This window comes from Pseudorasbora parva, chromosome 16, assembly GCF_024679245.1.
Source record: "Pseudorasbora parva isolate DD20220531a chromosome 16, ASM2467924v1, whole genome shotgun sequence".
Lineage (NCBI taxonomy): Eukaryota > Metazoa > Chordata > Actinopteri > Cypriniformes > Gobionidae > Pseudorasbora > Pseudorasbora parva.
Window position 1 is genome coordinate 6,237,795 of NC_090187.1, and position 15,000 is coordinate 6,252,794.

At 38.4% G+C, this 15,000-nt stretch overlaps 1 protein-coding gene across 7 annotated transcripts in view; it reads right to left on the reverse strand.

The window, feature by feature from the left end:
• Positions 1–261: 261 nt before the first annotated feature.
• Positions 262–15,000, reverse strand: part of large2 (LARGE xylosyl- and glucuronyltransferase 2) — a 128,159-nt gene continuing 113,420 nt past the window's right edge. For all 7 annotated transcript variants that reach the window (XM_067419536.1, XM_067419533.1, XM_067419535.1 and 4 more), the window contains 10 exons: positions 14,657–14,828; positions 14,476–14,580; positions 12,379–12,491; positions 12,096–12,221; positions 11,666–11,821; positions 7,540–7,703; positions 4,604–4,882; positions 4,358–4,504; positions 2,035–2,230; positions 262–1,947 (listed from right to left, as the gene is read on the reverse strand). In XM_067419536.1, the coding sequence (XP_067275637.1) occupies positions 1,750–1,947; positions 2,035–2,230; positions 4,358–4,504; positions 4,604–4,882; positions 7,540–7,703; positions 11,666–11,821; positions 12,096–12,221; positions 12,379–12,491; positions 14,476–14,580; positions 14,657–14,828 (1,656 nt within the window). In that variant the 3' untranslated portion in view covers positions 262–1,749. The remainder of the gene's footprint in view (positions 1,948–2,034; positions 2,231–4,357; positions 4,505–4,603; positions 4,883–7,539; positions 7,704–11,665; positions 11,822–12,095; positions 12,222–12,378; positions 12,492–14,475; positions 14,581–14,656; positions 14,829–15,000) is intronic.

The window sequence follows — 15,000 nt, forward strand, 5'->3', positions numbered from 1 at the left end:
TCTGGAACAAAAGGAGCTGAGTAAATGATGACAGAATTTCATTTTTATGGATGAAATTTCACAAAGAAATACTTTTTTTGTGTGAGATTAGTGTGGAGAAAGAGACGAGGAAATGCCTTTTCTTATCAGCACTGCCCTGTATTGTAGACCCTCTATGAGTCACCAGCGAGTCTTAGAACGAACTCAGAAATGGAACATTCAGAGAAAAGCACAGAGCAACCTGACTCATCTACAATAAAAAGCACAAGAACTTTGACAAACTATAGAAACAGGGAGAATTTATTTAAAGCACTTTGTCCCCTACATAGAAAAATATGATTGATTTAAGTCAACAATAATAAATAGAGTACCTGTATTCTTGCAGGCCCCGCTGATGCGTACAGTAGTACAATCAATATCCAGTTTTCGCAACACAGCAAAGGCACGGGTATTTACCGTAAATCTGCAGTCTGATGGAGCGGAAGGGCATGGGTGGCGGATGAGGGGTGAACTCAATATGACCTGGAGGAGCGTTACTTTATAAAGATGGGGCACAACATTGTGACAGCAGCCACTGGTACAATACATCGTACAAACTTTCTTGTCAGGTTTTTGATGTCGTTTTTTCTTTTACAACTTGAGTGACTGATGTTGAATTGGACATTGAATTATTACTTCAGGACTGACCAGAACGTGACTGACATTTCACACAATAAATATCGCTTCCAATGACAGAAAGTGTTTCACCGACAACAAATATTTAGTCCTTGAGAAACTTGGATGCTCCGTTTGTTGTTGTTGTTGTTTTTTTTCATGGTCCCTTGAGTGGATCTCAATGCAAATGTACATATAATCATATATCATATAATCATAGTTGATAATGTCGTTTTTGAGTAACAGCATGTAGTGCAATTTTTTAAAAGTGAAAAAAGTGAGTTCAGAGCAGGTATACACTATGGATGTTTATAATATGCGCCATTTGTTATAAATGCAGCAGTTATAACGCTCGGATTATTCCTCACCAAAATCAAAAATGACTAACATTCGGGACCTCCGAAACCACACAAAATACTCTTTATAGAGCATTCAAGCTTCTTTTGCTACTAGCAAATCAGTGTTTCTAAATTAAAAAATAATGTGATTTTCCTTTTTTATATATTGTGTAAAACATACGTAGGCTGTAGGTTGTTGCTCATAAACCGTTTTGTCTTCGTTAAAACAAAAATACTTTTAAATATTTTAAATAACAAGGAAATTATAAGGCTTAAATGTCCCTCTTGTCTTGATGGCCTCCTCACACTTCAGTCCAGCAGAAGAGTCTTTGGAAAGCTCATTCACTTCTTGTCCTTTTCGGCCCATCGATACTTCATCGGATGGTTTTAGCCAGGTCCAAAGCTGCGTAGCGTCATGAATCGCTAGCCATAGATCTTTAGTGAAGAAAAAGCCCTGATTGTCAAAAAAAGGTCTTTATGAGGACAAAGTTAATTTTAGACTATAAGAAAGTGAGTCGTCAAACATACACCAGTGTCCTTTGCGCTTTTTAGCAGTGGAAATGTTTGGTCGAGTTTTCGCCACCAGTCTGATGTCATTGGTTTTCACAGTTCTCTGCTGTATGACTTATCAAAAAGTTGATTAAAGCTCTGATTTTAGCAGGGCAGCTTCGTACCTCTAGACACCATTACATGTAGCAGAGCAGCATGTTGGCTGTTGAGCCTCAAACGACTGGACCGAGCCATTCTCCTGTGTGCTAAAGTACATTTGAAACCGGTTTCAGATGTTCCTCTGTGCTGTGAGGTACTTGAGAGCAGCTGAACCGTACTTTCGAGAAAGGTCTTGGTGGAACTCGTCCTTCAGAGTCGTCAAGCAGTAGCGGTAGCTTGGACTAGAGCGAAACTTTGAGATGTCAAAGCTGGGCGCGTGGGGCATGTGGATCATGAAGGCATTTGGTAACACGATAAGATCATACTCCTTTGGAACAAGGAAAAGGGACAGGTTAGGGACACTGGATACTTGAACCGGTGGTAGAAACGGGCCAAACGGTTTTGAAAACCTTACCTGAGCATCAAGCTCCATGATATGGGACACTTTGTTCCAGCCAAAGCCAACGAATCTCTGGTCGTACTCAGGACAGTCTCGACGCACAACGACGTACGGCTCAAAGTCGGCCTCCCATTCCACCTTGTATGGCGTTGTAGCTGTCCTCCATTTGGCATAATTGGTTGGCGCATGACCCTTTGTCCAGACATGATACCTACATTTCAGGAAAGTAGTATGTGAATGATAGTGCTAATGCATTAACTATTATGTCTGGTCTTTTGAAAATGATGGGAGGCAAATTTTTTGTCCTATTAATTAATTCAAAAATATATTAAACATCATTTTTATTCATTATCTTCTTTAACAGGGATTCTGAAACTTTTTTTGTCAGATGAACCCAAATGATCTAAAATATTTACTTATTTTTAGTTAATATTTAAATAATTTAACAGTACATTCCCCATCAGGGATGGAAATTAGCACCCGTCACCAGCCAAATGCGGGTGATTTTGAGTTGTGGCGGGTAAACTCGCTTCACCTACTGGCCTGACTGTGGCAGCGGGTAAATAAAAATAGCATACTGTTTCACCTCTTTATAAACTTTGTTCAGTGCATGTGAGTGCTGTTATATGTCCGAATATGACCAGTCGTTTTCGCCGTCATCACCCAGATGTAGAGCCAGAAGACGCGAATGAGAACTCGCGCGTGCTGTGAGAAGATCTGTCACTGTGCACTCATCCGAAAGCGCGCACTCGTCTCACAGCGCGCAAATATTGAGTTCTCTTTCAAGTCTTGCACTTGAACGGACAAACTCACACAAAGAAGTATGTCAACATGTCTTAAAGGTGCAGTAGCCTTCATTGCTGTCTGTTTAATGTCAAACAAAAGATAAAGACATCACTCACTGCTCTTGATTGAATAGCTTTTGTAAGTTTAATAAGGATTAATCTTAAATTTAAACAGTTAAATATGCAGTTATTTTACATTTGATTACTTTATTCAGTTTCTGTAACTTTCAGCAGGCCAGTAGGCCTGTACATTATTATTTAATGTGATTGTGGATTATGAATGTGATGAGGTCAAGTTAAACATTTTAGTTTGAATTTCATTTTATACTGTGCAGTGCTGCAATGTGTAAAATAAATATTTGCATAATTTGTAATTGATTTATTATTTGAAACCTTAATATTAATTTATGCAATTACAATGCCTTGATTTTTAGTAAAGTTAAGGAGTCATAACATTAGCCATACATGCAATGGTACTAATAATTGGCATAATGCAATCCTGATATCATAATAAAAAAAGTTTAATTAGTTAATCATAATCTTTTATAGCTATTTAGAAAATGCTACATTGATTGAGTGTTACACTGAATGAGTCTTTTAAAATATCCGATAATTTGACTTTATGACAAAGCGAGGTTAGACCAGGTTGAAAAATGTCATGTGGTATGACTGCCCAAAGACTAAATGATATTTATGAATATTTTGTAAATGATTAAGATGTGTACACTCAAATGTGTTCAAAGTGTAAGAAAATTGTTAAACTGTAAAAAAACACACAAAAAAAAACAATGCACTCGTAATAAAACAAGAATCAACATTGGCTTGGCTGTTCGGAGATGTTGAGAACTGAGGGATCTGAAATGTTGGAAAAGAGGCGCAGAGATGTTTTATTATTCAACAGGTGAGTAAAGTATTTTACTGAACAGATAAATTGGCATACGTTACAATGAACAGTTAATTGTAAAACATTATCTATTGCGAAGGGCCATTTCCTTATGGTTATTGTAGCGCTGAGGTAAAATTTATTTTCAAGTACCATGTGTATTAATGAGTATAGCTATAGTAATGTTTCTTAACTGCTAGAGTGCCTTTTCTTGAAAAGAAAAGTTTTTAAAAACCACATGAAACCAACATATACTAAAAATATGGTAAATATGTTTGATCGCTGACAAGTGCCACTAATATTTGATTGAAGCCATTTCAAGTTTTGCAGATGATACTTCCTATGCTTTTGTTTTCTGCCTGCTGTGAGTGAAACCCCACTTCATCACGTCGACGGTCGACCCTATACAGTTTTTTTAAACAAAAAATGGGAAACCAGGCATTCTTTATATATGTTTATATATTTTTATATATATTTATATATGTTTTTATTTTATATTTATTATAATGAATTGATTGAGGAATACTAAGAAGGTTAATGTCTAACTTTAAAAAATGAATGAGGAGGAGGGTAGTGAATGACGTCCCGGGTCACTAAAGACCTGAGGTATGCATTTAAGGATTGATTATGAATTTCCTTGAGATAGGATTATTTTGAATGTCTACTGTACCTGAAGGTGTAGAGAGTCCCCATGTCTAGCATAGACAGCAGCTCAGCCTTGGATTTAGGGAATGAAAGGCGATATCTCAACGTCTCAAAGGCCGGCACAACCAGAGCCTTCTTGGTATTGGCCATGTCCAGTTGGACTATACTTCTTCTACATGAAGAAATAAAAAAAATACAAAAACAAATGTCTTACCGAAATGTATCCATTATATTAACAGATTATACCTAACAAATTGACCTTTGATCTTACCTGAGGTAATCATAGAGGCCGTACATGGGCAGAAAATCTACATCAGTCAGAAAAACGTAGGGTGTGTTGACGTTGCGGAGCGCCACATTGCGTACCAGATTAACAGGGTAGAACTGGCCCTCCTTATAAACGATATGATAGCCCACGTTCTTGCGGTTTTTGAGGACTTCAGAGGCCTGAGCGTAGCGCAGGAACTGCTGAGCCTCTGCATCAGACATGTAGAGGGCCAAACTAATGGGGCCCTCCCAGTGTTTACAGATCGCCTCCAGCATCTGCAGTCTGTGGACGAATACAGTCTCTGGTGAAAATTTTGGCAGTAATTGAAGTGAGGCAAGATAACTTTTCAAACCTGCAGGGTACGCTTTCAGTATTAGCACAGTTTGTTCTGATTATCTCTATGTCAAACATTTCCAGTTGATACTTGTTTCAAACACAAACAATGTTGCTATGCTGCATGACACTCGTCTTTGTGAAAATGGCAAGACTACTTTATAAAAATAAAAAAAAGCCTGACTTTGAAAAACCTTTGTTTTGTAATCATCTAAATGATGAATTAATTTAGTTTTCCATTGCGGTATTGGACTGTTGTTAGGATATGACAATATTTGGCCGAGATACAGCTATTTATATTTGTGGAATCCGAGGGTGCAAAAAAAAAATCGAAATATGGAGAAGATCACCTTTAAAGTTGCCCAAATGTCCTTAGTCCTTAGCAATAAATATTACTACTAATAATACATTTTTATATATTTAAGATAGGAAATTTACTAAATATATTTATGGAACAGGATCTTTACTTAATATCCTAAAAAAGTTTCCCATTAAAGAAAAATCGATTATTTTGACTTATGACATATATTAGACTATTATTTACATAAAACTCAACTTCAAACTAATGCATTTTATTCAAATTAAATACATGCCATGGTAAATTAATGAATTAATTTATTGAATTAATCACATATAGAAATATAGTGTATGCTATCATTAATTATTATAACTTTTTTTGGTATGCAATTTTTGGTAACACTTTTATATATATATATATATATATATATATATATATATATATATATATATATATATATATATATACAGGGAGTGCAGAATTATTAGGCAAATGAGTATTTTGACCACATCATCCTCGTTATGCATGTTGTCTTACTCCAAGCTGTATAGGCTGGAAAGCCTACTACCAATTAAGCATATTAGGTGATGTGCATCTCTGTAATGAGAAGGGGTGTGGTCTAATGACATCAACACCCTATATCAGGTGTGCATAATCATTAGGCAACTTCCATTCCTTTGGCAAAATGGGTCAAAAGAAGGACTTGACAGGCTCAGAAAAGTCAAAAATAGTGAGATATATTGCAGAGGGATGCAGCAGTCTTAAAATAGCCAAGCTTCTGAAGCGTGATCATCGAACAATCAAGCGTTTCATTCAAAATAGTCAACAGGGTCGCAAGAAGCGTGTGGAAAAACCAAGGCGCAAAATAACTGCCCGTGAACTGAGAAAAGTCAAGCGTGCAGCTGCCAAGATGCCACTTGCCACCAGTTTGGCCATATTTCAGAGCTGCAACATCACTGGAGTGCCCAAAAGCACAAGGAGTGCAATACTCAGAGACATGGCCAAGGTAAGAAAGGCAGAAAGTTGACCACCACTGAACAAGACACACAAGCTGAAACGTCAAGACTGGGCCAAGAAATATCTCAAGACTGATTTTCCAAAGGTTTTATGGACTGATGAAATGAGAGTGAGTCTTGATGGGCCAGATGGATGGGCCCGTGGCTGGATTGGTAAAGGGAGCTCCAGTCCGACTCAGACGCCAGCAAGGTGGAGGTGGAGTACTGGTTTGGGCTGGTATCATCAAAGATGAGCTTGTGGGGCCTTTTCAGGTTGAGGATGGAGTCAAGCTCAACTCCCAGTCCTACTGCCAGTTTCTGGAAGACACCTTCTTCAAGCAGTGGTACAGGAAGAAGTCTGCATCCTTCAAGAAAAACATGATTTTCATGCAGGACAATGCTCCATCACATGCGTCCAAGTACTCCACAGCGTGGCTGGCAAGAAAGGGTATAAAAGAAGAAAAAACTAATGATATGGCCTCCTTGTTCACCTGATCTGAACCCCATTGAGAACCTGTGGTCCATCATCAAATGTGCGATTTACAAGGAAACAGTACACATCTCTGAACAGTGTCTGGGAGGCTGTGGTTGCTGCTGCACGCAATGTTGATGGTGAACAGATCAAAACACTGACAGAATCCATGGATGGCAGGCTTTTGAGTGTCCTTGCAAAGAAAGGTGGCTACATTGGTCACTGATTTGTTTTTGTTTGGTTTTTGAATGTCAGAAATGTATATTTGTGAATGTTGAGATGTTATATTGGTTTCACTGGTAAAAATAAATAATTGAAATGGGTATAAATTTGTTTTTTGTTAAGTTGCCTAATAATTATGCACAGTAATAGTCACCTGCACACACAGATATCCCCCTAAAATAGCTAAAACTAAAATCTAAAACTTCCAAAAATATTCAGCTTTGATATTAATGAGTTTTTTTGTGTTCATTGAGAACATGGTTGTTGTTCAATAATAAAATTAATCCTCAAAAATACAACTTGCCTAATAATTCTGCACTCCCTGTATATATACGTATAATATAATAACTATAATATAATACTTTTTTGTATATATATATAATATAATAATTTTTTTATCAGCAACCCTGAAATAAAATTGATCTGAAAATAACTTGAGGGTTCAACATGTTTTGAAGATGTTATTAACTTGCAATGCTGTAGTAATCTTTTCTCATTTCAATCAAAGTGCTGCACAGGGTTCATTAAACACAACAATGACACTTCTGTCATTAAATTGCATTGGCATGAGTAGCACAGGCGTGTCTGCAGATTCGTTCAGACAGTCCGTCATCCTCACCTGTCCATAGAGAGCTGTGCGACCAGTGTGATGTCCGTGCCATCATCTGTAGGTGTGTATTCATACTGTAGGAAGTACAGATGCACCCTGTGCACCATGATTCGCTCCCTCCGAAAATCATAGCACTGGTCATCCTCATCTAACTCCTCTAGCGCTTGCTGAAGCTGGAAAATTACAATAATAATATGCTTTATCAGCTGTGCTGAGGAGGAAACAAGCAGGCTCTGGTCGTGTTATACTTTGACACTTTACATTACTTTTTTTCTTTGTCCAAATCCAAAGCTGAGCTGCTTTTAGACATGGGTATTCATTACTCATTAAGAATGATCCTGCTTAAGACTATAAAATCCCTTATTTCTGTTTCTTTTAAGTCTTCATGTACTCATAAGATATACTTAAGTATTGCCATCTGCTGCTTTAGGGTGCTGAAGACCATCTTTACAAAACACAGCCCGCGTTTTGAATTGCTCTCGAGTTACTTTAATGTCATATGTCATACACACACCTTAAATCTGCTGTGGTCAGGTGGTCTCAGCTGTAGCTGTCAGCTTGGTACAAGTTGTAGCTCTGAGAAAATTACGAGTTTACAAGTTCTATAAGCATGTGTGAACGCACTCATATACGCACGTACACAGGGATCAGAGAGTCATTAGAGGGTAGGGAAAGTATAATCAAGTGCCTTTTAAAGGTGGCCTAGAATGAAAAATTTAATTAACCTTGCCATAGTGAAATAATAAGAGTTCAGTACATGGACATCACATACTGGGAGTCTCAAACACCATTGCCTCCTACTTCATATGTAAATCTCGTGAATCAAAAACACCACAAAAAAATAAGTGATTCTTAACATAAGGCCAACCGTGACACAATTGCTGGGGATCATTTATATGTACGCCCCCAACATTTGCATCTGTCCAAACATGTTCATTGTCAGGCGGAACTGACAGTAACTGGGACTGCAGGTTAAGACACTTGAGGATAGCAAAAACGGCAGCTCTCATGACACACGTCATGTTTAGGATGTGTGGGGGACTGTTGTCATATGTCAATAGTCATGGTTGAGGTTTATAATAATCGGATATCATAACAATTTAATTCAAGATTGTTAGTTTTTTTCAGCCCATTTCAAGCAAGCTTCGCTCAGCATCTTAAACTGAAGAAAGTGGCAATTACAACTGTATTCCTGCAAACAGTAAGTAGCGATTTTATCAACTTATTGACTTTTGAAAGTTGAAAGTTTCTAAGAGAGACAGCATTGTCTAGATGACGCAAGATGCTGGTACAGTAACAATAGGAAACTCCAAGTACCATACAAAACCAAATAGTGTGTCTAATGACAAAGGTTAATTTTATTTTGTATTACAAAATACAACCGTAGATACGTTGCTTACAGATCGTTCACTCGATCCTTCAAGCAAACGTCATCTTTTCCACCATATAAGTTAAAACGACAGTCATTTGACAAGGCTATTCATTTTGTGAAAATATATGTTATATATTTATATTTTTCAGAACTGAAGTAGGCCTATGATGTTTTTGCATGCTATTAGAGTACATCACAGTCACTGCGTAAGGTTAGCCTACATTGTGACTAACGTTATATAAACATGCAATATCGTTGACGAAAAAAGACAAGTCTAAAACGTAGACTGAATGACACTTTAAGCAGAACATCTCAAATGGAGATTGCTAAAATGCAGCTTACTTGTTAATTTGTGTTTTCTGATCATCCGCGCGCGCTGCGCGCGAGAGAGAGAGAGAGAGAGAGAGAGAGAGAGAGAGAGAGAGAGAGAGAGACAGAGAGACAGAGAGAGAGAGAGAGAGAGAGAGAGAGAGAGAGAGAGAGAGAGAGAGAGAGAGAGAGAGAGAGAGAGAGAGAGAGAGAGAGAGAGAGCTCGTGTGCATATGGTTGCCAGATTGGACATGTTTAGGTAAAACACCAGATAGTATACGGGTTTTGAAAAGCTCTGTTTGGGGGATTTAATTAATGGAATCTGGCAACCGCAAACATGCTAGCTCTCTCTCGTGTGCGGATGATCTGAAAACACCAAATAAACAAGTAGGCTGCATTTAATCAATCTCCATTAGAGATGTTCTGCTTAAAGTGGCCTATAGTGGGTCTGTGTTCTGGCAGGACTCACGAGCTGAACAACTGAACTGCTGTGTGCTATGAGCTGCTGAAATAAACCAATCAGAACAGAGCTCAACATTAATATTCATCATGACTCTTCCAAATAAGGCAAAAACAGAGCATTACATCCTAGGGACAATTTATAGGGTTAAGAATGGACCTGTAAAACTGTATCTGGACAATTTTGCCCTTAAATAAACCAAATACCCTCTATGTAGATATCAGAGAACAATTTAACATATTGTTTCAAATCATTCTAGGGCACCTTTAAAGTAAACCTGTACACAATGAGCTAATTGTCAAAAGCAATGCTAGAAAATAGCTTTTTGTGAGACCGTACAAAAAAACTGACTGGAAAAAGGTACTTAGAGCCAGATTTACTAACAGCTTGCTCCACCAAAGACATACAGTGACATTAGCGCTGAAAGGCGTGGGAAGGGTTATTTTTGCGGCTGAACTTATTGCATATGCATTTGTAGGAGATTCCTTCAAGCAAGGTGATTTACTAAGGTTTGCTCAAGTCAATTTACTGGTGTTTGCGGCATTATTTAGCGCTCCAAAAAAGACGTATTATACCAGACTCTACTTTGGGCTGCTCTTAGTAGATTGCATTGATCATTATAGAAATGATTCCGCTTCATCTGTGTTTCGTCAGTAGTAGATCACACACATTTTTTGGTTTTGTGTCTCACGATAATTTGCCTTGTTTAGTAAATATGGCCCTTAAAGATTTACTTAAAGGGTTAGTTCACCCAGCAATGAAAATGATGTCATTAATTACTCAACCTTGTGTTGTTCCAAACCCGTAAGACCTTTGTTCAACTTTAGAACACAAATGAAGATATTTTTGATGAAATTAGGCAGCAATTGCAATTTATGCCCAGAAAGGTAGTACGTAAAAACGCCAGATTACCATTGGCCGATGCTGTTCATGTGAGCACCACGACACATACGTGTGATGCTGACGCAGGAGCTAGCCAATGGTGAGCCACCATTCTGCTGTAGAACTCGAAAGAGCTGGACTGTATTTTCTACGTCAACAGCGTAGGAGAAGGACACAGACAAGAAGAAATTGCAAATTGAATAAAGCCATTATTTTTGTTTGATTTTTGCGTATAACATAAAATTAAGGTAACCACTGTAGTCATATGGACAATTTTAATGATGTCTTCACTACCTTTCTGGACCTTGGAAGTTGCCATGACTGTGCTGCCCATTGATGGTTCAGGAACCTCTCGCATTTCATAAAAAATATCTTCATTTGTGCTCCGAAGTTGAACAAAGGTCTAACGGGTTTGGAACAACATTAGTTTTCATAATATATATCAACTAAATAGTGAGATGGAAACTGACTACTGTGAGAAATAAAGTTGTGAGAAAGTCACAAGAAAGAGTGATATAAAGTGGCAATTCCATGTAAGTCATGGAGGGCACGGTCCAGAAACTCTAGAGTGCACCGGCTGATATGTCCTTTACATGCAATCGGCAATCAATCACATCATTACCGCATGACACAGGCTGATTGCTGCATGACTCTGCTGATCCTGCAGCCAATGAGACTGCTTGCTCAACATTTAAATAGCCATTTCACTGTTCACTGTGTTTGCTGCAGGCCAGTCCACGAAACACAAAACCAACATGTACAAGAAACATGTAACACTTCCATAGCTAAACCAAATTTACAGGATTAAATTGAGCTAAATTTACTTTTTAAATTTTAAATGATTTTTTCCCCTTTTGATTTATAAATTACATAATCATAATATGTTTATTTAAAAATATGAATTAAATATATAATCTCAGGTAAAAGCGAGCTTCCATAACCCAGGACCATTAGATATACCAATATATGATACCAATAATGCACACCGATTTTATCATGCATTTTGTATTTCAATGATATTTGTCAGATAATAAAAATATTGTCTGCATGCTATTCCAGAAAAACAAAGACATTAACATAATCCTGCATAATAAACTACTTAAGTAACTCACCACTGTGCTCTCTGAGCTGGCCTGACTGGGACAGCCGAAGAGTTCTCGTCGGAGAAGATTCCCATCGTACTCCAGGAATGTCAAGTAAAGATTACGGAAAAATTCCACATGCTTGTTTTTTACCCTCAGCTTTTTAGGAGAGTTCCAGTGAATGACCTGCAGGAGGAAGTAATAAAACTGAGCAATAAACAACTACAAAGACATCATTTCCATGCTAAAGTAGAAATTTGACAGGAAATGAAAGTGACGGTTGGGTGAATATTTGCATTAGAGACAATTTGTAAAACAAACAGTGAATTTGCCAATGATTAAAGCAAAGCTCGAACCAGCTAAAGGGCCCCTTTTTACTTTGAACGATTCATTATTTTTTAATTCCTTCGGGTCAGTTTGGTCGTTTATAGCCAGCGAAACATTCCCCAAATACAGTTACCTTTAGATCTGACACCTCAGTGTAGCACTGTTCAGAGCGAGTGTGATCCGATAACTGTACGTTCCAGAAGCACGGAAGCTGATGCACCAGAACTGGGTTCTGTTTTATGAATGCGTTGAATATATCCTGTGAAGACAGTGAAACATGCTTGCATTATACAACAATATTCAGCAATGGTTTCATCATTGTTTAAACTACTGTTGCACAAAGCACAATCTCACAGGTCCTATACAATACATTCTTCTTATAAAGTGTTTTTGAATTGTTCATGAAGGACATGGACCTGGTCTGCCAGGGATGTTGAAAGCATGCTCATTAGCTCTCTTTCAGCCGTCAGTCTCCACATCTGTTCCCAGCCGATCCTGCGCAGTCTCTCAAGGTAGAGTAAAATCACACCTGCAGCCCAAAAAAGAAACACCTGTTGTCAAACGGACCCAGTGCAAACTATGCTCTATTTTTTATACTGCTCCATTTGTGATCATGCCTGTGTGCTCATTCCCGCAAAGGCTACACACTCATGTTTAGTTCAGAGAACAGAAGTTTGATTTCTTTATACTTGATAGCAGTTCATATTTGTGTGGAAACTATGATATACAAAATTATGATATATAAAGATATAAATAAAGTCCTCATGAAATCAAAATTGATCCCATTTGTTAGCACATATTAAAAGTCTTGGGGTGAACAATTAATCCGTGCAAGTTAATACACAGAAAGAAAAAAAAAATAGTTTGTCGCGGTAGTAAACCCTGTAAAACCCTGCCCTCTATTCAATATTGCCTTGTGCACTTTTTCAAAACCGTAGCTCTTTCTACTCGGTTTGGCTGTTCGTCCACAAGCAAACGCAGTTAGGTTATCAGGTTACAGAAACCGGACTTATTTGAAAAATACGGCCAGGGTGAAGTGTTTTTCTGGTTGCAGCATTGTCTTTTAGATGGTGAAAACGGCTGAGTTAAAAAAAAAAAAAAACGTGCTTGTGTGGACGCGGTTGTTTTTTAAAAACAAAACTTTCCCATGTACGTGTAGCCTGACAAGCCAGACCCACATCAAGATGTTTGGTCTGGAAACTCAACATTGACGGCTCAATCCGAGGGGCGGGATAAACGGTTGTCTTTCAAAATCCCTCTGATAGGATAGCAGTACAACCAACCAGAGCAACGAAAGTGAAGCAGAGCTAGTTGACAGATTAAACATTCGCCGTATCCAGTCGGCAAAACTGTGAACACATCTTCCCTTTTTAAGAATGACTTCAGTGCCGTTCTTTGTTCTTTTCTCAGAGAAAAGCTTAACTCAAGTCTTCCAGAGTCGCGGTCAAAGCTGATTCGAAAGACCGCCGTTCGCCAGTTTCTGTGTTTACTAGAAGCACGCAAACGCAACTCGGCCGTCATTATGACCCCGCCCACCGACTCTATACACGATGTGATTGGCCCGGCAAGAGTTAGGCGTTTACAGCTCAGAAGGGTATTGAGAGTTGCTAGACGACACTTGCGGGCAGATTAGATTTGCTGCCGCTAGGGTGTGTCTAGATTTCTAGGCTAATGTACGTGTGGACTAGGCCTTAGAAATACGTCACAGCACTGAAGAAAACTCAGTTTCTACTTCTGGTTCACTGGGACTTTAAATTGATGAAAAGTTACAGTAAATATATTTATATTGTTATAAAAGATATTTCAAATAAACTTTCTATTCATCAAAGAATGAAAAAAGAAAAAAAGAAGAAAAATTATTAACTGTTTCCGCATAAATATTAGGCAGCAAAAACTGCTCTCAACATTGATCATATTAATTAATAATTGAGCAGAAAAGCAACTTATTACAGTGATTTTTTAGAGGGATCATGTGACACTGAAGACTGGAGTAATACTGAATAAATTGTAATATTTCACAATACAACTGATTTTCCTGTATTTTTGTAAGTGCAGCCTTGGTGAGAAGAGACTTTAAAACGTAACATTAAAGTTGTTTAATTATTCCAAACCGGTAGTGTACATATATAAATGTTCAATTATTAAAGGTCAAAATATTAATAAAATGTACATATATCTTCTGTGGACATTTTTTTCCCCGTCCAATCATTGCATTCAGTCCAAATTCTATCGTTCGATTTCCTACATGCCGTCAAACTGAATTTCCATACCTACGCAAAGCTGCTCACACAGGCATCACACGGCATTAGTGTGTTCCGAAAGGCTACAGACAGTCACCGAGTTCCATAACAACGAGCTTATGCTGCGTTCACGCCATAACTACCCCAATTATGAGATGTGACGTTCTAGATTTATCTCTTGACGGCGGCACTATCAACGCAGAAATGAATCTGCTGCAGTCAGGTGGTACAAGTCAGAGCTCTGTAAGTTGAGATAGAAACCGGTGTCCTCACCTGTGTTAAATCCCCGTCCGAGGGCTGGCCAGGGTTTGTGATTTTTCCACAGATTACCGAGGTACCAATCACTCTGGTTCTCCACCAGACCAATCACCTGTTTCTCTGCAGTCACAACATCAGGGTTAATTTTCACTGCCCCGATGCTTGATATGACTCGCGACGGAAAGCGACTGATTACCTGTGAACTTCCGGAAGATGGCCCACAGCTCAGCGATATCAGTGGCGAAGGTGATGTCTGTATCGAGGACGATGACCTTCGAAAGGTTGGATGGCAGAGCTTTGGTGAGAGTGAGCTTCATCAGGCCATAAATTCCTGAATAGTGTTTGTTTGGTATCCATGACACCTCCGACTATTCAGAGAGAGAGAGAGAGAGAGAGAGAGAGAGAGAGAGAGAGAGAGAGAGAGAGAGAGAGAGAGAGAGAGAGAGAGAGAGAGAGAGAGAGAGAGAGAGAGAGAGAGAGAGAGAGAGAGAGAGAGAATCTGTGAGAAACCATCAAAAGTGGGTGACAGTGACTGCCTAT